The sequence below is a fragment of the Sceloporus occidentalis genome, unplaced genomic scaffold, assembly GCF_023333645.1.
Source record: "Sceloporus occidentalis isolate IW3139 unplaced genomic scaffold, rSceOcc1.0.p SCAF_8, whole genome shotgun sequence".
In the NCBI taxonomy this organism is placed as follows: domain Eukaryota; kingdom Metazoa; phylum Chordata; class Lepidosauria; order Squamata; family Phrynosomatidae; genus Sceloporus; species Sceloporus occidentalis.
In genome coordinates, this window is record NW_028316988.1 from 24,725,462 (window position 1) to 24,751,155 (window position 25,694).

Genomic DNA, 25,694 nt, shown 5'->3' on the forward strand with positions numbered 1-25,694 from the left:
GGCATGCAGTGGGCATCCAAAAATAGCTCTCGCGAGTCCAACATAGGGACATTAGTCAAAGAAACCAGCGGGGCTTTGGAAAGTTGAACCTGGGACACCGTCCAAGGAGACGCGGCTCACATGGTGTTCGGTCTCATGTGGGAACGGACAGAGAGAAGGCTCCCCAGGAAGACTTAGGAGGAGGTCTTTGGGATCTAAAATGAGATTTTAAACATCGGATTAACACACCAATCAGAGCTACACATTTAACAGTTCTACACTCTGTTGCTTATTAAGTGCTAGAAAGTCTTGGAAAGTTGAACAACTACAGTCCTGAACTCCGTTGATAATTAAGCGCTAGAAAGTCTGCTTTAATAGAATCTGAACATACAGTCAGTTTGCGGCTTTGACTTTTGCAGCTTTGATTATTCGTAAATTTTATTAATATGTTCTCTCTAGGAATTTCTAGGTCCTCCAGAGTGACTCTATGGTCAACATCTGCCAGAAGCTGCATTGGAGGACCTTGAGAGTCCTAGAGAGAACACTATTTTAGGCATTTGTAGGTCTTCCAGTGCAATTCTTTGGCCAATTTCTGGCAGATGTTGACCACGGATTTGCTCTGGAAGACCTAGAAATTCCTAGAGAGAGCGCTTTCTAAGCATTTTTAGGCCCTCCACTGCAATTTTTTGGTCAATTTCTGGTAGATGTTGACCACAGACCTGTGCTGCAAGACCTATATTCCTAGAGATAATACTTTTCTAGTGCTCCAGTGCAATTCTGTGGTCAATTTCTGGCAGATGTTGACTATGGACTTGTGCCAAAGGACCTAGAGATTCCTAGAGAGAACATTTCTCTAGGTATTTCTAGGTCCTCCCGCACAATTCTATGGTCAACCTCTGCCAGATGGTAGCCATAGAGTTGTGCTGCACTACCTAGACTGAGACTCCTAGAAAGGTGTTCTCTTAGGTTAAAAAATTCCAACGGTTATTTGTGTTTCTTCCATTTTCACTGGGATCTTGCACCCCTAACCACAGCAAATGTGTAGAGAAAAGACACGGCGTTGGTGTCTTCAAGCCATTTCTAATTTATGATGACCCTTTCATTGCATGATCTCAAGCTCATCCCTCATTCAACCTGAGCATCCTTGCAGGGTTGTCGTCACAGCAAAGCAGAGTCCCTTCTCTAATTCCCTAAAGTAGGCTTGCATGGGAAATTCCCAAATACATGCATTTTGCACTGCATTTTCCATAAAGGAGGGAGCTGGGTAGCGAGGCGAGCATGATAAAAATGTTCCCCCAAATTTTCAAAATATTTTTTCCATTTCCACCTTAAATCTCTTAAGTATGCAATATATATATATATATATATATATATATATATATATATATATATCTCCTGGTATGTTGCATGATTGGAAAATAGCACCCTCCAGAGGGAAAACCCAGATACTACCTCTTGAGAAACTGAAGAGCAGAAGGGAAAGAAAAGCATTTGGTTTACATTTGCTTTTGGATTATATATATATATATATATATATATATATATATATATATAGAGAGAGAGAGAGAGAGAGAGAGAGAGAGAGTCAGTCCATTGCTCAAACCACTGCACCATGCTGGCTCTCCATGATTAAATGCACATCAGAAAAATATAAAAAAGCATCATATATATATATATATATACACACACACACACACACACACACACACACACACACACACACACATATATGATGCTTTTTTATATAATTTTATGATGTGCATTTATTCCTGGGGAGCCAGCATGGTGCAGTGGTTTGAGCAATGGACTAAAACCCCGGGGACCAGGGTTCGAATCCCTGCTTGGCCATGGAAATCTATTGTGTGACCTTAGTCAAGTCACACTCTCTCAGCCTCACAAAGGAAGGCAAAAGCCTTACGGGTTGCCGTAAGTTGGAAATGACTTGGAAGGCACACAGCAACAACAACGCCATTGTATAACGTGGAGGTTTTTAATTGTTTTTTTTAAAAAAATAGATTATTAATGATGGGTCATGCTTGTGCACATGCATTTTATTTTATGTTATTTCAGCTCTGCTGCATCCATTGACCAACAAGAAAGCTTACGCCATAACAGTAACACATGTCGGTGTTTGGCACCGAAAAGGATGCTCAGGGAGGTGCGCAACTACAACAATCCTGTTACGTTTCATATGCGCCATTGAGTATAATACGCATCAACTCTTTAGGGAAGGATTCGTATTCTGAAACCATAAATTTTCATAGGGTTTTCTTAGCCAAGACTCAAGAGGCGGTTTTGCCTCTTTCTTCCTTTTTCCAGTTCAGCTTGTCTTAACATTATTCTTTCTAATTCAAGTTTCCTTTTTCTTTATCTCTTTCTTCCTTTTTTAATTCTGGCCATTTCAATTTCTTTTTCTTCCTTTTTAAGTCTAGCCATTTCAAGCTTGATTTTTCCAAATCACCACACTCTCCTCAGATTCAGATTCAGGAAATGGAAGTATCAAGGCTGGCCACCATTTCTTCTCTAACTCCTTTTTCTTCTACCATTTCTGGCACCATTGGAGGTTTTATTTACTTAGGAGGCATATTTATGGCATTTCCCTACATCTACCTAAAACTTTTACCTCAGGAAATACTCTTAACTATTTATGCCTCAGATGGTTATTAAGCTGACACTTGGTTTTAGTGATTTCCTACTTTACACCAATGTTTTTTACCTCAGAAATCACTTTTCAAGTTAGTTTCTTATGTGTACTTTTGTTCTATTCCTGTTATAAATGGAGTGCTTTTTCTCCTTTCTTTTTTCTACAATTACCTCAGCAATTTACCTCAGGGACTAGTTACTCTCCAGCGTGGTCAATATCCGAGTAATCTCCTACAAATACCCTTTACATTTACCTCAGAGATTACTCCCCTGACATGAACGCCTATAATTTATAAACTTCTGAACTTCTTTACTTTAAAGTTCAAACCAAACATTGGGTTTCTGGTAACTCGCACTCAGAATCCTAACTCCAAAACTCAAGTACACTCTCAGCAACTGGATTTTTTGGATCCCGGCGCTGCCACCAAATAGGATAGTCTTCTTTAATTAGCTAAAGGGATGTCATGGAGGAAATGGAATGAGCTTTGTTTTCTGCTCCTCTAGAGATGAAAACACAAATGAATTCAAATTCCAGGAAAAGAGATTCCACCTAAACATTGGGATGAACGTATCATAGAATCATAGAGTTGGAAGAGACCCCAAGGGCCATCCAGTCCAACCCCATTCTGCCATGCAGGAACTCCCAATCAAATCACCAACGACAGATGGCCATCCAGCCTCTGTTTAAAGACCTCTAAGGAAGGAGACTCCACTGCACTTCAAGGAATTGTGTTCCACTGTCGAACAGCCCTTACTGTCAGGAAGGTCCTCCTAATGTTCAGGTGGAACCTATCTTCCTGGAGCTTGCATCCACTGCTCCAGGTCCTAGTCTCTGGAGCAGCAGAAAACAAGCTTGCTCCCTCCTCAATATGACATCCCTTCAAATATTTAAACAGGGCTATCATATCACCCCTTAGCCTTCTCTTTTCCAGGCTAAGAGAAGAGCTCCCTGTTGTTCGTCAGGGCATGGTTTCCAGACCCCTCACCATTTTAGTTGCCCTCCTTTGGACACGCTCCAGTTTCTCCACATCCTTTTTAAATTGTGGTGCCCAGAACTGGACACAGAATAGAGTGGCACTATTACTTCCATTGATCTAGACACTATACTTTTATTGATGCAGCCTAAAATCGCATTGGCCTTGTTAGCTGCCGCATCACACTGTTGACTCATGTTCAGCTTATGATCTACTTGGACTCCTAGATCCCTTTCACACATAGTTTCATTCAGCCATATGTCCCCCATCCTAGATCTGTGCATTTTTTTTTCTGCCCTAAGTGCTGTACCTTACATTTCTCCCTGTTGAATTCCATTTTGTTAGCTTTGGCCCAGCTTTCTAGTCTATTCAGGTCATTCTGAATTTTGATCCTGTCCTCTGGGGTATTAGCTACTCTCCCTAATTTGGTGTCATCTTCAGGTTTGATAAGTATGCCCCCTATTTTGTCCTCCAAGTCAATGGATTCCCTTGGAAGGTGGTGGATCCTCATTCTTTAGAGATCTTTAAGCAGTGGTTGAGGTTTACTTTAGTCATGGATTCCTTCCAACTTAAGATGGAACGAGCTTATTTTCTGCTGCTCTAGAGATGAAAACACAAATGAATTCAGATTCCAGGAAAAGAGATTCCACCTAAACATTGGGAAGAACTTCTTGACTGTAAGAGTTGTCTGACATTTGAATGGATTCCCTTGGAAGGCAGTGGATTCTCATTCTTTAGAGATCTTTAAGCAGTGGTTGAGCGTTAGTTTTGTCATGGATTCCTTCCAGCACTTAAGAATAATCTTTGATTCCATTGACTTTTCATGACCCAAGAAACCAGCAAAGAGTAAAAGGCTGGAACTGGGAGAGAAGATAAAACTGCACCCAGCTCAGTATGTCAGAGGTCCAAACAGAAACAGAAATGCAGGAATATATTATTGGAAAGATTATATGTAGTTTTGGTTTTCTCTCTTTAAAAAAAAAAAGGTTTGAAGGATTTCCTTCCAAAAGTCCCTTCTTATAATACTGTAACTTGAGATCCAGGATTTGTTGGCAGACCAAGGCGAGGGGACATCAAATCAACTTTAAAAGTTTTTACCAGAAGCTGGAAATTCCCATCTGGAATCTCCCTCCGTCTGAGAAATGAGAAGGACACAGTGTGTTTATGTTGGGGAAGACAATGTCACACAAAACGAAGCTGCAAACTGAAAGAGACATTCACTTCTGAAGCAAATCAGTAATCCAAATTCCCCTCCAGGAGAGTTCTTTTAGGAAACAGTAGCTGAAACTGGCTGTTGGTTGGAGGAGGATGGGACATGTAGTCCACAGAAGTAAAGCTTCCAAGTTTGATTTGGATCAGATGTGTTTCGTATCGAACACACGCACACACAACTGTGACCAATCTCTTCCCCGAGAACAAAGCAGCTGAGACGCAACTTATGGTGTTACACAAGATACCAAGCGGAAAAAGGGTTCTGCAGAAGTTTTATTTTCCTTTAAAATATCCCCCAAGCCTTATTGGTTTCCATTGTGTCCGACTGGGGTAGCTAATCGCTAAATTCTTTCAAAATTTACCGAGACACAAATCTGAATTATTTGGCTGACTCAAAGGCTTCTTGTGACCCAACAGACAAATCCTGAACCCTGTTGAAAACAGGAATTTGGGGGCTGAGAAAATTGCACCCTGCCACCCCACATCTGAGTCCTAGAGATGGCTTAGGGTAATAGGAAAAAAAGACGGTCAGCCTTTAAAATATATACATATATATTATATTTAACAGTGGTCCTTTCCCCAAACATTCACAAGTCCTTTAAAATATATACGTCTCTATCAATAATCCAACGAAGAAAAGAATCTCATAAAACAGTTGCACTCGGATGGGTCCCCCATTTTTGGGGATTTTCCTTGTTCCCCCAAAACATTCTCCAGAGGCCATTTTCCCCATGTTTTTGGGTCTGCTCTGGAGCTGACAGTTGCCCACCCTTGCACTAGGAGCTCCAAAATGATTTTTAACATTACGAAGATACACGTAATTACTACTATTATTGTTGTTTTTCAAAGGGAAGTGTCCATGCTGGCACACTACGCGGTGGAGAGGAGTTCCATAGTCCTGAGAAAGAGATGCCTGTGGGTCAGGCCTGGCTCACAAAGTGGTAGGAAGGGTCCCCAAAGGTCAGTGGCACATCCGGGAGGTCATTTCCTTCTGTCAAAAAGAGAAGGCAGAGGGAAGGCGTTGACACAAATGCTTTTGTTTCCTCTCCCACCTTTTAACACTGAAAAAATCAAGAAATGAATTGCAAAAGGAACATTTTAGACAAGTCAGCCTCTGTATTGCAGAAGCCCAAAGTAATAAACTGGGCACAGGATCCAGCATTTAAAAACCCAATCCTTATATTTAGGGAACCTAGAATAAGCATACCTCAATTAGCAAAGCCTCTAATTAGGGCTGCTGCCACACTGCAGAATTAATGCAGTTTGACACCGCTTTAATTGTCATGGCTCCATGCATGGAGATCCTTGGATCTGTAGTTGAGCGAGGCTAAATCTCTCACAAAAGTAAGCATCCCAGGATTCCATAGCACGGAGCCATATCAGTTAAAGCGGTGTCAAACTGCATTAATTCTGCAGTGTAAGCGCAGCCTTAACAAAGGGTTTGTTAACTAAAGTATACTTGTTCGAGGTTCCCTGCATATGTGGGTTGTAGGAAAGCTATGTATGCCTCCCTAATTCCTTAATCTTGCCAAGAAAACTGCGAAATGGGGTCGCCATAAGTCGGAAAGGACTTGAAGGCACATAACAACAACAACAAATAAACCCATCTCCTAGAGCCATTTTGTAGAATACGTTCTTGGAATAGCAGTCTCTGCCTGCCAAGCCCAACTGCACACTCACCAGTGGCTCCAATTCCTTGGTCTCTATGAGGTTGAACTCTTTGACAAAATAGTAGAAATGCTTGTAGCAAGTGTTCACGTGAGCCTCTGAGCCCATTTGGGCGATGCGGTCGAAGTGGTGGATGTAGACGTGGACGAAGACGCGGAAAAGGCGGGAGAGGATCTTCTTCACCACCTGGAGAAAGTTCTTGGGAAAGGGAGTACCTGCGAGAAATATCAAAGAGGCTAAGACAAAAGGAAAGGAAAGGAGAGGGCAAGTGCTGAATGTCTACCAGCCCAGATTTGGCACAGACAGCTGGTGTCCATGGGCACTGGAGGTTTCCATAGGAAGCGGACAGCCGGTGTGGTGTAGTGGACTGAGCATTAGATGAGGACTCCAGAGAGCAAGAATCAAATCCCAGCTCGGCTAGGGAAACCCCCTGGGTGACTGTGGGCAAGTCACACTCCCTCAGCCTCAGCGGAAGGCAAAAGCAAAGCTCCTTTGAATAAATCTTTCCAAGGAAACCCTGTGCTAGGTTCTCCTTAGGGCTGCCATAGGTCAGAAACAACTTGAAGGCACACAACAATAACAATGTCACCAACAAGAACTTAAACATCAGTTTTCAAGAAAAACTGGAGGCAACCATGGGCACTGGGTGAAATGTGGATGCTGATTTCCTATGTCCAAAATGAAGAGGAACAGGGAACTTGCAGCCCTCATGTATCCCAACTCCTGTTTTGTCTCACTGAGGATACATTTTGCAAGCTTGCGCAAAATCCAATGCCTCCTCTTACACAAATAATTCACCTCCATTCATCTTACAGTGCAACTATCCAGGTAATACCCACTAAACATAGCACATCAGGTGGAAGTTGGAACAAAGTATAAGAAAGAGAACGATTCCTTCCCAGTACTTGGAAATTTCAGTTGTATCGACACAGCCTACAATGACTTTTGCCTTTTTTGAGGCCACGCTACACTCCAAGGCTTTTGACTTACTGCAATCAAAGGATGGGGAAAGTGCAACTAGCCATCTGCACGTTTCCTCCAGTCTCTTTTTTGCAGCCTTTCAAACTGAAGTCCACCTGAATCACTGCTGTAAAAAGGGGACAGATTGGAAGAATCTTCTACTGTACCCTAAATTCTCTAAGTTTATGGAAAGAGTTGATTCACAGCTGAAACTGGAAACAGAAGTGGCATGGTGGCACTTCTGGGTTGCCTTTGTGCCTCCTATTCGGAGGCAAGGCAGAGAAACCTATTCTCTCCCCCAGAGGCTGCCCCATTCTCAGATCTCCGAATTTCTCCCCATCCTGACTCACCGACATTTGTAGGAAAGAGGTCTTCATTGTTGATCTGTACCTCAATCCAGTCCATGAGGAGATCCATATATTTGGGAGCGGAAAGGGCGGTCGGCTTACGGTGTTTCTCATCCTGCCACCGGTATTCGTACTTCGGACCACCAGACATGACTGGACAGGACTGCTCTGTGCAACAGTCGCTGACCGTCCCGTAGATGAGGTTGATCCGGTTGAAAAAGTCCACCACATGAACCGCCACCCAGTCATTCAGCTCCTCATCGCGCGGCAGCTGCACCGCCAGCTTCAAATCCAATCCGGCATTGAGCGATGCCTGGGCCTTTTTGTGGAGCTCGAAGCGTTGTGTCCCAGGTTCAAATTTCCGCTTCGGGCGGAACGTTCGGTCCTTGTTGAAAACCTGCTTTAATGGGTTAGACATTTCCTCGCCCTGCAATGTTCTCTGTTTTAAGTCCCTCAGTAGTTGGACACCCAGAGAGGGACTAAATCTTCAGTAAGTTTTGCAGGTGATTCAGATGCTTTGCAAAATCTGAAATCAAGAGATACACAGTGAAATTTGGGGAACAGGAGGTCTAAATATGCAATATGCTCCGAGGCATTACTAGAAGATCTAGACAACAAGTTCAGGAGAGCAAAATACAGTATGTTTGGGATAATCAATCCCAGAATTACCATGGATAAATGAAAAACGTGGATAATAGGAAACTCTGTATTTCCGTTGCAGAAAGCAGCAGAACTCAGATGGGGAGAAGATGCAAGAGCATTGCTAAGAAATTGGCTCAGGGCTGGTGGCAACCACATCCGGCGAACACATTTCTGTTCTGGTAAGAAGGTGGAAATAACAGAGACGGAAAGAGAGAGAGACTGCTCAGCCGGCAGAGAAGATCTTGTTTCACAGCTCAAGGGAAACAACCCAGTGACCCAGTGAACAGAGCCAAGCTGTTAGTTCTGCTCTTTACAGGCTTGCAAGTATTCACATAAATGTAGGAACGGTGGCCTCTGAAGGATCATTAGACCCAGCATCCCAACTCAAGCGAGGGACAGCCAAGTCCCTCTCCTCCAATCCAAAATAAAAAGGTCACCAAGATGACAGCAATCTCCCCTGGCTGCTAGTCTTTGGAGGCAAAGTGCCTCTGTTCATGGAGGTTCGGTTCAATCACTGTGGTTGAGCTGGGATATAAATATAAGGGCAGCTTATGACTCTGGAGACCAGGCTTTGAATCCTGGCTCGGCCATGTAAAACCACTGGGTGACCTTGGGTAAGTCATGCTCTCTCAGCCTCAAAGGAAGGCCATGTCAAACCTCCTCTGAACAAATCTTGCCAAGAAAACCTTTGCCTTAGGGTTGCCATAAGTCAGAAACGGCTTGAAGAAACGGAACAAGGACTTGAACACTGATCTCTCCAATCCCACAAAAGCACTCTAACTTCCCTGCTTTCATAAGATTGATTGTTTAAAATAAAAAACCCTTTGCTGCTTTTCATCCAATGAGATTGGATGGCAGTGTACAATTTAAACTAGGAAAGTAACAGCAAGAGGCCAAGAGTGTATGGCTTGCCCAAAGTCATCCAATGGATTTCCATAGCCAAACAGGGATTCAAACCCTGGTTTCCAGGAGTCCTACTCAAACCACAATGGCTGAAAAACTAAAGTGTATTCAAATCTGGTCCCCATAAAGGTCCTTATTCCATCATCAAAATCAAAAGTCTCACCTGCATCTCTTTGCTCCTCAAAGAGAAATCCCCATCAACAGCTTTGCAGGAATCGGTTTCAAAGAGGCGGAAAGACCTACGGAGCAGAAAACGCAAGACAAAATATAGTATTCTAAGGAAATCTACTTTAAGAGGAGCTGTGACAAAGGCAAGGAGCGGTTCCTTTTTTCTACCATCCCCAGCGTTGTTCTCGTTTCTTTCGGCCCCACCAGCCGCTTGGGTTAAAAAACCCACAATGAGTAATGAACTCCAGAGCACTTCCTTTTAGGGGAAGGGAAGCTGCCTCATATGAAAAGGCCGCTTCTGGGGAAATCTAGCTGACATCAGAGCAGAGCCATTGTCGCTTATAGAAATACCAAGAAGTCGACAGTGTGCAGAAAGAGCTAGTCAAGTGACGCCAGAACTGAATGAAGTTGGCAAAGGCAAGGACAAACTGCAACGAGGGTTCCTCTTAAGCAAGAAGAAATGGGGGAAAATGTTGGATTTTGTAAAGGCATTGTGTTTAAATGTTTATAGTACAACAGCACATGTTTGTTATGTGATAAATACACAGACTAGTATGTTGTTTCTATGGGAAAATTGTGTATTCCATTCTTTTTAATTTGGGGGTGACCTTTTTTTAAGACAGGTCAGAATTAGTAGGTTTTTAATTGATTTTAGACAAAAGTTCATCGAAGAACGATACAGGAGTATGAGGTTGTGAAACTTTCATTATCTATCTATCTATCTATCTATCTATCTATCTATCTATCTATCTATCTATCTATCATCTCTCTCTCTCTCTCTCTCTATCTAATCTATCTAATCTATCTAATCTATCTATACTTTTATGATCAGTTAGCAACCCTGGCTAATATATATATACACACACACACACACACACTCCCCCAAAGTTAGGGACTCCTCTCTCCTCCCCCCAAAAGTTACTTTTTCAGGAGGGAAGGAGTGGCTTTGCTTTTTGGCCTGTTGCAAGGACCGGAAACCCAGAGGCTGCCATGCCTTGCAAAAGCAAAGCAAAGATTATTTCTTTAAGGGGGGGGGGACAAAAAAGCATTTGAAAAGGAAGCAGAGAAAGGGGATACACGTGGATTGTTGGATCCCCACGTGCTTCTTATTCCTTACCTGTGTCTCTTGCAGGAAAAGCCCAGGAGGAGAGGTTTGGAAAGTTCAAAACCTTTCCTCCCTGGGGGAAGCTTTTTGCATGAAGCCCCTCCCCTTCCGGGTCCTAATCCCCCCACACACACACACCCACCCAAAAGCCTTCTTTCTTCCTCCTCCCTTTCTTCCACCAGGAATGCAACTTCTAGCCTGTTACTTTTGCAAATGTTAAAGTGATTGCACTAGAAATGGAAGGCAGTTTGGCTGGGCACCACTTGAACTTCTATGGCTCCATGCTATAAAAACCATGGGGTCTGTAGGGTTTGTTTCTGCACCAAGGCACTAAGAGACCTTTGCAAAACTACACATCCCTGGGTGGCTGAGAGAGGGGCACCTTTTTGCTTTGGGATGTGTAGTTTTGTAAAAAGGTGAGGCTTGGAGCCCTCCCTGAACGGACAGGTTGGGTTTCCCTTATCTAAAATTGTCCATCTTGGGTGGCTGAGATGGTGACGCCTTCGCTTTTGGACGGTTCAGTGTGCATAAATAAACCAGGGTTTGTAGGCCAGGGTTCGAATCCCCATTCGGCCATGGAAACCCACCAGGCAAGACATCTTCTTCACCTTCAGTCAGAGTCCCAATGCTCAAACCACGCTGGTTTCAACAGTGGAGAATATGGTCAATGTGCTTCTGGCTTGTGACTTCAAACCAGCGTTCCTGACCGTCGGCCATGCTGTCTAGGGCTGCTGGGAGTTGCAGTGCCAAAGGAGCGCAAGAGCCTGAGAGGTTCTAGAATGTGGGGCCGGAATGCCCCCCGGCTTCCGATGTTCCGTCCGAAGATGTCACAAGATGGAACGAGGGAGGCCAGGCAAGCCATGGGTCTCCTCCTCTGGAGCCTGGCGCGGGTGCTGCTCCTGGCACCCATCCCTTCTTCCTGGTCCTGCCTGCAGTGCGAGCCCAATTTTGCCATCCGCTTCGCCTCCTATGCCCCACACTTGAGCCGCAAGTCCTGGGGGTTGGGGGACGTGCCAGCGGCCGGACGGAGGCTGAGAGGATGGGCCCAAGACACCCTCAAGGGCTTGAACCTCGGGGTGCCACCTGAGATCCGTGAGTAGCCCCCCTGCCAAAAAAACACCCATTTTGAAAGCCTTTTGCAACAGGACTGCTTAACTTGTGGGACTCACTGCCACAAGACCAGGAGGGTGCATCTACAGTATAGAAACAGTGCAGTTTCATATCACATTAAACGCCACAGCTCCATACTGGAACTGAGTGCATCTGCACTGTAGAAATTAACGCAGTTTGATACCTCTTTAAGGGCCATAGCTCCATCCTAGGGAATCCTGAGATTTAGGTGCATCTGCACTGTAGAAATTAATGCAGTTTGACACCACTCTTACTTGCCACGGCTCCATTTTACAGAATCCTGAGATTTGGGAAGAACACTCTTTGTGAAACTGCAAATCCCAGGATTCTGTAAGGAGACAGCTGCTGCACTTAAAGTGGTGTCCAACTGCATTATTTCTACAGTGTAGATGCAACCAAATCCCAGGATCCCTGGCAAGTGTTCCTGAACTTGTAGATTCACTGCCTCAAGACACTCACAATTTCTGTATTTCTTAAATTGGCAGAGGGATTCCAACAGGGTACAGCCATCAGTCAATGAGAGCAAGTCCCCATTCAGTACTTTCTGGAGCAGGGAATGCAAGATTTGAGGTGGTTTAGTGTTTGATACTATCTCCCTTCCCTTCCTCCCCTCTGCTTCTGCATTTTTCTTTGCCAGCTATGGAGGAACTCCAGAGGATAGCAACCAAGGTGTATGGAAAACTCGACACTTTGTTTAAAGGCAAGACATACAAGCCAGGTAAATACTGTATGCCTCTATATCCATTCATCCATTCATTAGGCAGTCTATCAATTTATCTATCCATCTACCTACCCATCTGTCAATCTATCAATTTATCTGTCCATCCATCCATCCATCCATCCATCCATCCATCCATCCATCCATCCATTTATATGTCCATCCATCAATCAGTCTATCAATTTATCTATCCATCCAACTATCCATCTATGTGTCAGTCTGCCTTTCAATTTATCTGTTCATCTACCCATCCATCCATCCGTCCGTCTATCTTTCAATTTATCTATCCATCTACCTATCTTCCTATCAACCCATCCCTCCATCTATCCAACAGTCAGTCTCTTTTATCTATCCATCTACCTACCTACCTACCTAGCTACCCATCCATCGTCTATCTATCTATCTATCCATCCACCTATCTATCCATCTACCCAATGCTTATACACAGAAATAAGCCTTGTTCATACCTCTTTCCTCCTCCTTCCTGGATCATTTTCCTCTTATATCTGTGCTGTTCCCCATGATTCACTGTCCAAGGGTTCTGTGTGCCCTAAAAATAACCAAATTTAGCAAACCGACCCTAACTCAGTGTTCAAAATATCCTACTGTACATTCCCAGTTAGAAACACCGAGTAAATAAAACTGACCTGTGTGCTGATTCACTTTGCTGTTGTGTGCCTTCAAGTCGTGTATCCTCTAAATGTATACACTCAGAAGTCAACACAATTCCAAAAGGCTCACTTCCAAGTAAATGTACAAAGGGATGCAGCCTCAGGAATGTGGCCAATACAGCTTTTCTTTATGATTTAATTATTTATTACATTGATGCAAAAGCGTAGCATGCAATTTTGTCACTATTTTCATAATTTTGCATTTCTCTCTCTTTTTCCCCTTTTCTTTTTCCAAGGTGTTCTTCCTGAAATCCTGCGTTCCATTTTCGAGGAACAAATCAAAATGCTACGGAATGCCATCATTGAAAGTGAGACTTCCCTCCTTTGCTCTGAGATTGTTTCTTCAATTATATATCTATACATTTGTGTGTGTGTGTGTGTGTGTGTGTGTGTGTTGGAGCAGCCTCATTCAGGGAGAGGCATTCCCGTTTGCACTTGTGGGAAAAGAAGAATGCCTCTTTTAAGAACATCTGGTGGGAATACCTTTTTGAATGGTAGCTGGTGGAAATCCTCTTCTAATGCTTGCATGTGTGAAAGCAGGGGAATGGCTCTTCTAAGACAGCGCCTGCTAGGAATGCCTCCTCTCACACAGCAGTGGGTGGGAATGCTTCTTCTAAGATGGGCAACTGGTTTGAGAATCCCCCTTCAAATGGCAACGGGTGAGAGTGCCTCTTCTAACAAAGACTGCCATACTGTTTGCATGCATGCATGAAAGAAAGGGGATGTTTTTGTTAAAACAATACCTGTTTGGATTGGAATGCTAATACAGTAGTGGGTAAGAATGCTTTTCTAAGACAGGCAGCCAATTTGAGAATGCCTCTTCTGAAAAAGCAGCCGCAAGCAAGAATGACTTTTCTAATGTTTGTACGCACTAAAAAGGGGGATGCTGCTTCCAGGACACTCCCTACAATAAGACTCTCCTAAGATAGAAAGGTCTTCCCTAAAACAGCTGTTGGCAAGATGCTTCTTCTAAGCCTGCCACTGTTTTGAATGATGTTTGAAATGGCAGCTAGTAAGAATGCCTCTTCCAGACAGATTGACTGACTGCTTTACTGCAGCCCTGATGTTAATAGGCTTTTTGGGAAAACTTCAGAATTGAATGAGATGCCCAACCATCTACGCTGAATCTGTCCAAACTTCTTTTCTTTTCTTTTTCCCAATCTTTTTACTTAGGCAGAGTGAAGTGTGAACGCCATTGTGGTAAGTGAGGCAGGAAGGGGGAGAAAGCCAGACTCAGGTGCTTTCAGATGGAAAGTTGGGTTGGCTGTACATTTCCTTTGCTTCAGGCTGATAAACGCTTACCCAAAGTCTCCAGTTTCTTCATAATTCAGATAGAAATGATGTGAAATTTTGATTTGTAAACAGTTCAGACGTGAGAGAAACTGATAAAACCATGTGTATAGCACTGTGAATCCATCCATGCGGGTGCTGGGATAAGGTTTTGAGGGTTGCCATTTATTTGATTCAGAAATGTGCCTTATCTTATGTAGCATAAAGGTACAACACAATCCTCTCTATGCTGCAAATAGCCTGCACATTTGTGAGCTATCCTGTGTCCCATTTTGGAGAATGCTGAGACATTAGATCAATCCATCAATCGATCGATTGATCGATCAATTGATAGATAGACAGACATAGTGTGTCTCTAGAAATTACCCACCCCTTCTGCCTCCCTTCCACTAATTTTCTTCCTTTTTCAACTTTGTTTGCAGGAATAAACCAATACGATGCAATCTCTTGTGAGACCTGCAACAAGACCAAACCCACTTGTTTTGGATATAACTGCGAGTAAGGATCATTTATGCTTCTCTTTCGGAGGGAGGCATGTGGAATTGGGGGATTTAGAGGCAACTACGATATTGAGGTGCTTGAGGAGTTGTACATACCTATATTCTCTAGCCAAGAAAAGCTGTACTTGTAGGACCTCCATGGTTTGGATGCCTTAAAATGTTGTTGAATGAAGGTCTGTCCTATTATCTCCTACAAACATAGGTCCAAAACACACTGCAGACATAATCCAGTTTGAGACCTAGCATTGAGTCAGGACAGTTAAAGCGGTCTCAAACTAGATTATTTCTGCAGTGTGTTATGGACTATTTTTACAGGAGGGGTGGCATACTCTTCTATAAACATGTGAATTATTACAGTGCGTTTATAATGTTAATTATTTTATAACTGGTTATAACTACCTTATTGCACTGTACACCTGTTAACAAGGGCAGGACAGTTTGCTACAGAAGTAAGTGTTGCTCCACCAGAATGCAACCTGATTGCAAACTGCATTACAGTTACCATACTCAGGGTGTTTTTCTATTTGTATGCGGTAAGTAGGAGGCTCTACTGATGCATTTCAGAAAACACTTCCTTGAAGCCTGATAGGTTGCTGTTAAAAATAAATAAAACTCGTTTCAATTCCCCACCAGGTCCTCCGAAGGTTGGGAAGCCGCGCTGAAGGGCATCTACAAATACTTGTAAGTTTCCGGCGGTGGGTGGAATGCCTTCTAAATGGTGCTTCTTGTGAAAAGTACCTGGATATCATTCAATAGAATAGCAAGTAGGCTATAGGTGTGGGGCGGATTCTGGAATTTGCAATCCATGAGTCATCCAGTGATATCTTGTTTAATTTTTAACTGTTATGTATTTATTGAAGTGCTGTGTGTTATTCTGTATTGTTTTTAAATTAGTTGTTATCCCGCCTCGATCCACCTGGGAGAGGCGGGAAAATACAAATAATAATAATAGTAATTATTATTTCTCCAAAGCCTTCCCCTTCCAACCTACATTTGATAAATGTTAGGACTCTAGAAACACACTGTGCCAAGTCTGAATTGGGGAGGATGGATTTCCAAAACAATCTGGGGGTCTCTGGTTGTTCTTTAAGTCATAGAATTGGAAGGGAGTCCAAGGATTCATCTCTAGCTCAACCCCTGACATGCAGAGACACAGCATCTCTGAGACAAAGACATATAGCTTCTGTTTCAAAACAAAATCTCAAAGGAAGGGCAGAATGCTACCCTCTGGGGTTTGTTGTTAATAGCCATGAAGTCTGCTTGGACCTATGGCGACCTTATGACTAAGAAACCTCCAAGAGATTCTGTTAGTAATAACACTCCTCAGGTCTTGTAAACTCAGGGCAGCCATGCATGGGAGTCAATCCATCATTCATGTGGCTTCCCTCTTTTCCTCCTGTCTTCCACTTTTCCCAGCATTACTGTCATTTTCAATGAGTCAGTTGCATATCATGATACGCCCAAAGTATGATAGCCTTGGTTTAACAACCTTGGCTTCTAGTGAGAAGCCACTTTGCTCCTGGATCCATTTATTTGCCTTTTTAGCCCTCCAACTCTTTTCAGCACTACGTTTCTAATGCATCGATCCTTTTCCTGTCTGCTTTCTTCACTGCCCAGCTTTCACAATCATACAAAGAAATCAGAAATATTATAGCATAGATAGCAGTTATATTATATAATGGGAATATTACATTATCTTATTCCCAAAACTGCTATAATATATATCATAGCACTTTTGGTAATATTCTCTCTTGTGAGACCGACAAAATTTCTAATCTATGTGCTCTATTCCCCCCTCCCTCTCTCTTTCAGAAGCGGCTTGAGCTCGTAAGTTGAAACCCTTCTGCATCTTTGAGTAAATTAAGTTGTGAACAACACTAGTTCTTAATTTACAGTGTGGGAATTGTGTCATTGGACTCCAAACCCCAGCACTCTTCACCATTGGCCATGTTGGCTAAGGATTGCTGAGAGTTAACAGCCCATGTGCATCACAAGGGCCGCATGATTCCTTTCCCTGGTTTAAAGCTTTCCCCAACATGGCTTTGGTTGGTGATATTGACAGAACGCTGTCCAGGTGAAGGTGGCGTTTTGTAAAACATTTGCTCCCTCGCTCATTAAGAAACCTGTCAGATGTTTTGGACTTTTAACTCCCAGAAGGCTCAGCCACCATGGCCAACGGTATGATGATGGTAGTCATCATCATACAAAACATCTGGAGCGGAGGTGGGAATCCTACAGCCCTCCTTGGCCTGTGAGACCCATCAGCCCCTACCAGAACATTGGGAGTTGTAGTTCAGAAACACCTGGAGAGTATGGGTCAAACACCCCCCATTATTCCAACAAGTTCTTAGGGCTTTTTGTCAACCTCCAGATGCTTTCAGAAGAAAAGTACAAGAACATCTATGTGCATTAGATGAATTTGTTGTTATGTGCTCTGACTTATGGCAATCCTCTCAGAGGTTTGTTTTTTTTTTGACCAGATTTATTCCAAGGAGGTTTGTCATGGGCTTCTTTTGAGGCTGAGAGCATGTCACTTGCCCAAAGTCACCCCATAGGTTTTCAGGGCTGAGCAAGGATTCGAAACCTAGTTCCTCAAAATCCTAGTCCAATACTCAAACCATGCCTCCATGGCTGTGTGTTGATTCTGACACCCGGTGACCCTATCCTAGTTTGCTTGACCAGATTTAGTCCATGCATATTAGCCATGGCTTTCCTCCGAGGGAATGTGACTTACCTAAGGTCACCCAGTGGGTTTCCATAGCCAAGCTGGGATTTGGATACAGGTCTCCTATTTCTGTACTCAAGCCACTACACCATACTGCCTCTTCTAGGGATTTCTGGGCAAGATTTATTCAGAGGTTTGCCACTGGCTTCCTCTTAGGCTGGGAGAGTGACTCAACCAGGGTTACCCAGGAGGTTCCAAGGGCCAAGTGGGGAATCAAATCCTCTTCTGCGATGGATCCACCTCGCCTCACCCAAGTGAACCCTCAGCTGCTGAAGTATATAATAGTCTGGTCCTGAGGGAAAATCTTTTAAAAACCCGTCTGTTGTTTCCACAGGGAGCCACAAAAGTGGGCGGTAGGATTAAAGCAGCTCCCTGGATTTAGGTATGTACCCATTTCCTTGACAGCTATTGGGGAAAACTGAGGGTTGCCCAAGAGTGATGCTTCAGGATTCAAATGACTCCATTAAAATATATATATTTTCCATCTCAGCCTGGGGGAATGTGCACATATTGTTTAAGTTAATGTCAAATTAACTGCTTTTCCATCTCAAATTAACTTCCTTCTCTCCCCTCACCTCCATTTTTATCTTTCAGCCACTGCACATCCACAAGGTAAAACCCAAGCGCAAGATTGGAATGATGGGGGTTATTTGGTTCAGAAGTCTCCGTTGAGTGGGGAATATTGGACAAAAACCGTGAATATTCAAACATACCTGAATATTGGAGTACCACTTTGGTTGGGTTTGGTTTTAAAAGGTTATTTTTCAAGAGAGGTAATGAAGGATGCAACCTTAAACAATACCTTGCCACAAGGTGTAATGGGTTTTAGATAATTTTAAAAAGACTTCACTTTTTTAAAGGAAAGGCATACAGGCAGAGTATTTTTGGGAATTTTTGCCTATACATAATAAGATACCTTGGCGATGGGACCCAGTTATGTACCTTATATCCCTTATAACATAGCCGGAAAGTTATTTTAAACATAATAGTTGTACCATTCTTGTGTGTGGAACAAAGTTTGTGTCCCCTGAGCCATCAGAAAGTGAAGCTGTCACTGTCTCAGCCACCCAGGTGGACCATTTTGAATATTTTGAGTATTTCAGATTTCAGAATCCTGGATGAAGTGAGACTCAATCTGTTCATTCAGAGAGAGCCCCAATCCCCAACAGTTACATGATTCCCATCCCTGTTGTAAGCAAAGAGGAAACCTGGGTTGTCTAGTCCTGTGAACGTCTTACTTACCTGGATAGATGGAACATCTAAGGTTAGAGGCAGCCTATGTCTCACTCATGCTGGTTGAGGATGATAGGATTTGTAGTCCAATCGAGGTGACCAGGATGGGGAAAGCTAGCTTGTTTGTGATGTACGCAGTTCTAAGCACAATGTTTCTCAATTCTTCCCTTCACTTTAAAAAATCTGACCCTTCCTTCCTCTTTCTTTCACCAGCCCGGATAATCTGAATTTTACAAGTAAGTTTCCAACATTAAAATTAAGAGCAGGAGGGCACTTTGAAAAACCAGTGCTGCAGTCTATTTAATTTAAGGCGCCTCTAAATTTCTGCTATTTGTCACTACAAATAGCTGGTTATATACTCTCTAAAAGCATTGGTTAAAAGCAGAAGGAGAAGCCTTGGGTGCTCATTAGATGTTATTATTGTTGTCATTGTCACTATGCTGTGATGTATATGTAGGTGTATGCTAAATAAATTACATTAGAAATAGAGAAAAATATTATAAAGCATAAAATTGGAAAAGATAAGATATTTGAGGGTTATTTTTATTCTTGTTTAGTAGTAACTTGCCAAAGGCAGTGAAATTGAGGTTTAAATTAAATTGTATGTGTCCACTCTTCTTTACCAGTGATAGGTCCTGGTTCCCATGTCAGTGGGCCAGTGAATCCACTGCAGGTTTTCATTGTGGCTTCCTAAGGGTGGCAAACTCTTTTAAAGCCAACAAAAACCTGGAGTAGATTCAATGCCCTGCTGACCTGGGAGCAACCCCCCTCCGCCGAGTGTCCAAAAGCCAAGGCTGGGTGTCCATTTGGACACACAACTATGACTTTAAAATTGCTTTAAAGAAGGAGTCTTTCAGGAGAAGACCCGAGACTGACCTTTGAGTAGCTAAACATGTGGGAATCAATTGCTAACCATTTTGTGTGCCTTTCCAATCTCTCTTGCAAGGTATATCGAATACTCTCTCGAAAAATTGGCTCAACATGAGGGCCCTGAAGGATCTGCAAGAGCAAACGCCTTCTTCCCTCCAGTTGCTGGCTCCCAAGTGCTGAATTCTTTCTGCAAAAAGGAAGGCAGTCAAGTTGACACACAGAAATTGAATGGACACAAGTGACCAACCTGGCAGCCATGTGCTCTGTTAATTCAAACTCCCTCCCCAGCGCATTCGCTACTTCCTTCAAGCATTCGACAATCTCAGGAAAAGTGGGGGGAAAGAACGCGGGGATTCAAGATCTTCCTTTTAGCCCTGGAAAGCTTGGGACTATGTTATTCCCCTAAGAAAAGTTTCAGGCAATGCCAACTCAACATGAACCTCTATGGAATGCTTGCAAAAATATAATTTTGCCTGCCTCTCCTTTGAAGCCTGTTGTGTTGTGTCATTGTTTGCAGTCTTCTTTTCCCCATGCGGGGAAGGTGTGTTATTTATGGGGTCCCTGAGTTGTCTACCCGTTTTAGCCCATGAAGAGGCTCTTCCCTCCCAAAAGTAAGTGGCCTGAAACTCAAATTCCAAACGGTTGGGAAAATGGCCCTTCTGAACCCCCAAAATGTGGTGGAATGGAGTGCCATGGGTTCCAGAGAGTGAGGTGACATTTGGGAGCAAGATATTTCCATATTGGGAGCATGTGTGAGGTCTTCCAAAGTCCCCTAACCTCTAACAGATGCCACATTTGTGTTATTTTCTTTCCCATTGCAATATTTGTATTGAAGGGGCTCTTTCTAGAAATGCAACTGCCTCACTTAAGACCTCAAGCCAAACTTTGTAGGCCTTTATGGGGGAGGGCAGGATCCAAATTCTGCAGCCCGCATACATGAGACAAAACTGCGCATTTGATTCCGTTATTATGCCACCTTAGCTGCATTTTCAAGGTCTTCCATAATGTTGCTCATGGTTGGACAGTGATGTATTCAGGGGACTGCTTACTACCCACTCTTATCCTGAAACTCCTTTAGCGTCAGGGATTTCAACACAAACCCGCATTCAAGCACCTTTTTGGAACCAGACCTTTTTATAAACGTGCCCTTGGTGCTCACATTAACAACGCTTTGATCCATGAGGATTTTAACCTGTTTGCAAACTTGGTTGAAAACTTGCCCTGGCTATTTATCAGGACTGATGTTAACAACTATTGTCAAGAGAGAGATTAGTGCAAGGGGGAAGGAGAAAGGAGTCTTTAAAGTTATGGCAATAATAATAAAAATAATAATAATGTTTATTTTTATCCCATCTCTCCAGCAGGATCGAGGTGGTTTACAATAACAATAATTCCATCTAATACAAAAATAATCTCATCATCCCCTCCCTCCCTTGAACACAACATAATAATCCCTACATAACCATAATAAATAACATTTAAAACATTTAAATAATCATTAAAATAATGACATACCTCCAAGAGTCCTGGGTATCCACTGCCTAGCTCAGGCTTTGCAAACTCAGGACAGCCATGGCTTCAATTGAATCAACCCTGCTCCATTTGTCATGCAACTTTTGGCTTTCCTTTCACCTCCTGGAAGGTCAGCAGCTGGACATCCTTTTGGGCTGAGTCTAGCCCCATTGCTACTTGTCCTCTGCTCTTCCTTAGTAGCTGGTTCAGTACCTTCCAGCAAGGGAGTCACATCTTACAGCACTCTCCATTACTACATTTTGGATTGTCTCTTCACAGGGTTTTCAAGGCATTCAGGAGTGGTTGACCATTGCCTCCTTCTACATAGGACCAGCTCCTTTGGAGTTAACCATAGTGTCACTGTTTCTGAGCTCCTCTGCTAGGGTTACACACACCTTACTATCACTGATGCTCAGGAGCTATTTGGCACATTTAGCTTAGCTCCTTTGCAAAAACCTGTCTGACTTGGGAGACTTTAACAGCAGCACTGCTAACATCAGCATATCTTTGTCCCTCCCTTCATCATTTTTGACTTACGGAGACTCAAAGGCATCCCTATCACTGGGTTTTCTTGGCAAGATTTCTTTAGAGGGGCTTTGCCTTTTGCCTTCCTCTGAGAGAATGTGACAGTGGATTTCCATGGCCAAGGGAGGATTTGAGCCCCGGTCCCCCAAGTCCTAGCCCAGTACCCAGACTATACCAACACATTGGCTCTCAGTTGGCGCACACAACCCCACTCCCATAGAAAGGACTCAGCATTTGAGCGATTGCCATCAACTACACGGAGGAACATTTTCAGACCAATGAGCAAAACCTTTCAGATTCAACTAGTTTTGAAATTTTATTGGATCATCTTGACACACACAAAAAAAATCATTACAGCAGCTTCATGGTATGTGGGTGTTTTTCCCTCCTCTTTTCAGGGGAATGTTGATAGCAAATAAGTTTTATTTCTTTTTAAACAGAACATATCGTACATATTGTTTCGGAGGATTCTAGAATCACCACACAGGGGTTCTGTAAGAAGACAGGTCTACATGCTAAAGTGACAAGTTTTCATCCAGGAATATATATATATATATATATATATATTTAGATATATATATTTATTTACTTCAAATCCACTAATTCCAAGGAACGTTTGCCCTGTCAGATGAGTCCGAATAGGTGCAGATTCTCTTCCAGAAACAACAATCCTGGAGTAATGCACGCAAGGTCGACCGATAACCCACCCGACCCAGATCCCCATTGCTTCTTGCTTCATCGAACTACGAGATCTGCTTCAGTACGAGGAACGAGTCCTCGATTTGTCTTGATAAATCAAGTTCTGCCAGAGCGAACACAGCTCAAAAGACACATGACTGCAGGTGTTTGAAAGAAAGGAAGAAAGAAAAAAGCACACTCCTAAAACACAGAGAAGAACAGTAAGAGGCACTGAGTGTCTTAAAACAAAGACGACATCAGAGCAAGCCAGGATCTAAAACTTTCTCCGTTTCCTCCTTGAACTTAAGATTTTAGACTCAGAGGAGATCTGGTGTTCGTAGTGGTGTCCAACAATGGAAAGCCATTTTATAAGAAAAATCAAAACAGCTAAGTGCCGATGGTGAGGAATGTCCAAATAAATAATCAGGGATTGCTTCCAATCTCGGTGGGAGATGAAATCTGTGGACGAAGAAATTACCAGGGTGCAGGGCAGGGAAGTAGTCTAATGACTAGCAAAAAGACAGAGCAGATTTTCCAAAACACAAAACAGTCTCCAGATTTGCATCCACCCCAAATGATCTGATCTGATGCCTAGGTGTCAGTTTGCAACATCTTGGCCTCTCCGGAGCTCAAGGCCTGAAGCACGGAAAGAGGACGGGGTGGCAGAACAGGTTAGCTCTTTGGAAGAGAACAAAATAAAGAATCACAGACACTAAAGGAAGGTGGGAGGAGGGTCTCTCGACCCCCTAAGATTGGCCGACCTAACACAGTGATTCAAGTAAAGGGTAAAAAAAAACACATATCTATGATGAGGTGGAGTCAAACCAAAAACATGCACTCACACATAAAGCCTTTGGGTTTCCAGTTCTTTTTGTTGTCGTCGTCGTTGTTTCTGCTACATTCTATAACTTCAGGAATGTGACGTATTTCAATGGACTTCACAAAAAGCCTCCCAGCCGAGGTCCACCGGAGGGGGGCAGAGGTGCCGATGGGTTTTGTTTGAGGAGATGGACTGGAAAAGTAAGAGCTTTGGGGTGGAAGGAAGGAGAAAACATCCTGGACTGGTGAAGGCGGAGAAGGATCCTGGGCCATTGCCACTTCAACAGAGCAAACTTGCAGGTGAAATCACGTTGGCCACCGCAGGGAAGGTGGCCAGAGCTGCTGCCCGCGTCCCCCCTGCCAGCAAAGCATAATCCCACAGGAATTTGGAGATTTCTTCAGGATCGTCCTCCCACCAGTGGGAATTTTGGCAGAGATACTTCCAGAAAATGGTTCCCGCAAAATTGTTCACCACCCAGGGGAAGGAGGCTACCGTTTTTTTAAAAGGTAAACCGTAATGAACAAAAATGGGTGGGAAACAATCCCTCACACCACAACTCAAGGTGGGCTGGAAAGGAAAAAACACAAACCGAACACATGCCCTGGAGAGTGTACATGCGGATGGAAGGAGAAAGGGAGGGAGTGAAATCTAAATGCTCAGCTGGGGTCAGTCTTTTGAGCCTTACGGTGCTCCTCTTGCAGAGGCTGAGGGAGAAGGTGGGACCACAGTGGGGGTTTCCCCCCCAAGAGGACTCAGCACTTCGATAAGGTCTCCTTGAGTTCAGAGAGGAGGTTGCCCAACAAAGTCGAATCGTTGCATTTCCCATCGATGGACACTGAATTCTCTCCCTTAAAGAGAAAGAGGGCAGTTAGCCAAACTCAAGAAGCGAGAAAAGAAGAGAAAAAACTGGGCTAGGTCAGGGCAGGAAACCTCAAGCCTGCCTGATGCTTTGGACATCAAGTCAAAGCAGCTCTAGGTGGCATGGCCCATTGGAAAAGGAACGGTGGGAGTTGGCGGTCCAAAATATCTGGAAGGCCAGAGATCCCACGCCTTTAGTCCTACTTCCAAAAGGGCCAAGGTGTAAGTGGAAGAATTCAGATTCCATCTTCTAGCTATCCATACAATACTACAAGTGGTAGTTTGTAGTTCCCATGTCAATGAGGCAACAAATCTGCTCCAGGTTTTAATGGACAAAGTTGTTTAAAGAAGTTGTCCAAGGCACTAGACTCTACCTCAACAGGTTCAGAACCGTGGAAAGTTCCTTTAGATCAATCCCAAACCTGGAGCCAAGGCATTGCCTCAGTGAGACGGGAACTACGGCCTGCCATTGCTATACTCTCTCCTGCCCCCCAAATACATCTCCCAAGACATCCCTCTCCCCACTTTCTCAAGCAGTGACAGGGGAAAGTGGCCAAGATTCCTGCTACTGGCTGCTGAGGATCCTGGGAGTGATCTCGTCCCCACTTCTTGGTTGAGGGAAAGATGACCTAGGTCAGAGCTTCGATCTAGGTCAGAGCTTCTCAACCTTTGGTCCTCCAGATGTTTGGGACTTCTACCTCCATGAACAGCAGAGTCAATGGTCAAGAATTCTGGGGGCTGAAGTCCCAAACATCTGAAATCAGTAGCTCCAAGCTTGGGAATCACTCAGAATTGGAGAAACAGTGATCTATGCGGGGAACTTGGGCACAACATCTGCTCAACCTCTCCCCCCCGACCCCCCCACTTTAAAAGAGGGCCTATTATCTAGAATAAAAGTGGATTCACATCCAAGGCTGGCAAAGCCATTGAAGTCACCCCCTTCTCTCTGACCACCTCACCTTTTTCACTAGCAGGCAGACATGATGGCCCTGGATAGAACGGCTGTACATGGACGCACAGTCCCCCAGTCGTTCAACAACTGGAAGAGAAGGGAAAAAAGCGGCATGGTTTCTTGGGTATATCAAGTTCTTAAAAATGCCAATTGCAGCCATTTCATTTTAAGGGTGTAACACAACAAATGCGAAGGGAAACTTAAAGTGTGTGGAGTACTTCTGTAAGGCACTGCATTAAGTTCTCAGTGCCATTTTAATTTCAGAATCCTTTCTATGTCACTTTGAGTACCTTGAGGAGTTGGGATATAAAGTGTGGGGGTAAAAACACTTGGAAGACACTGGTGGGAGGGAACAAAATACCCTGATGACAGAAACTCACCTGAAAAATGATGGTGGAAACAAATTTTTGCCAGGATGTGGTGGAAAGGAATGGTGATGCCGTCCACTTTAAAGGAGCTGGCATGCAAGTCCCCTGATTCCAAGAGCTTGGCAAAAGCATCGCTGTGGAGAAAACACAGGGAGGAAGTAGCCGGAAGGAATAGCGGAGAATGCTGGGAAACGGGGAAGGATCCCTTTCTAACTTCTAATTTTTATCAAGCTCCAATTATG

At 43.6% G+C, this 25,694-nt stretch overlaps 3 protein-coding genes across 8 annotated transcripts in view; 1 reads left to right on the plus strand and 2 right to left on the minus strand.

Moving 5' to 3' along the window:
* The first annotated feature begins 2,043 nt into the window (after positions 1-2,043).
* Positions 2,044-20,190, plus strand: IZUMO4 (IZUMO family member 4). 4 transcript variants are annotated; one of them, XM_089535532.1, is made up of 11 exons: positions 2,044-2,137; positions 12,370-12,450; positions 13,358-13,429; positions 14,295-14,321; positions 14,834-14,909; positions 15,545-15,592; positions 16,724-16,738; positions 17,971-18,018; positions 18,231-18,248; positions 19,083-19,105; positions 19,816-20,190. In XM_089535532.1, exons 1-11 carry the CDS (start codon positions 2,101-2,103, stop codon positions 19,917-19,919), a joined length of 549 nt encoding a protein of 182 aa, XP_089391658.1. In that variant the 5' UTR covers positions 2,044-2,100; the 3' UTR covers positions 19,920-20,190. The 4 variants fall into 4 exon arrangements, with proteins under 4 accessions (XP_089391658.1, XP_089391657.1, XP_089391659.1 ...); XM_089535531.1 differs by lacking the exon at positions 2,044-2,137 and adding an exon at positions 2,165-2,714; XM_089535533.1 differs by lacking the exon at positions 2,044-2,137 and adding an exon at positions 2,728-4,000.
* On the minus strand, positions 5,038-10,678 carry MOB3A (MOB kinase activator 3A). Of its 2 annotated transcripts, XM_089535537.1 has the most exons (5): positions 10,614-10,678; positions 9,492-9,567; positions 7,787-8,309; positions 6,489-6,691; positions 5,038-5,799 (listed from the first exon to the last, which is right to left on the minus strand). In XM_089535537.1, the coding sequence occupies exons 3-5, from the start codon at positions 8,199-8,201 to the stop codon at positions 5,770-5,772; spliced, it is 648 nt and encodes a 215-aa protein (XP_089391663.1). In that variant the 5' UTR covers positions 8,202-8,309; positions 9,492-9,567; positions 10,614-10,678; the 3' UTR covers positions 5,038-5,769. The 2 variants fall into 2 exon arrangements, with proteins under 2 accessions (XP_089391663.1, XP_089391662.1); XM_089535536.1 differs by lacking the exon at positions 10,614-10,678 and having other exon boundaries at positions 9,492-9,705.
* A 1,860-nt stretch (positions 20,191-22,050) lies between the features above and the next one.
* The window catches only part of AP3D1 (adaptor related protein complex 3 subunit delta 1), a 36,608-nt gene continuing 32,964 nt past the window's right edge, over positions 22,051-25,694 (minus strand). The window contains exons 31-33 of one of the 2 annotated variants that reach the window (XM_089535539.1): positions 25,465-25,586; positions 25,092-25,171; positions 22,051-24,122 (exon numbers count right to left, since the gene is read on the minus strand). In XM_089535539.1, the coding sequence (XP_089391665.1) occupies positions 24,027-24,122; positions 25,092-25,171; positions 25,465-25,586 (298 nt within the window). In that variant the 3' untranslated portion in view covers positions 22,051-24,026. The remainder of the gene's footprint in view (positions 24,123-25,091; positions 25,172-25,464; positions 25,587-25,694) is intronic. The other variant, XM_089535540.1, reaches the window with a different exon arrangement.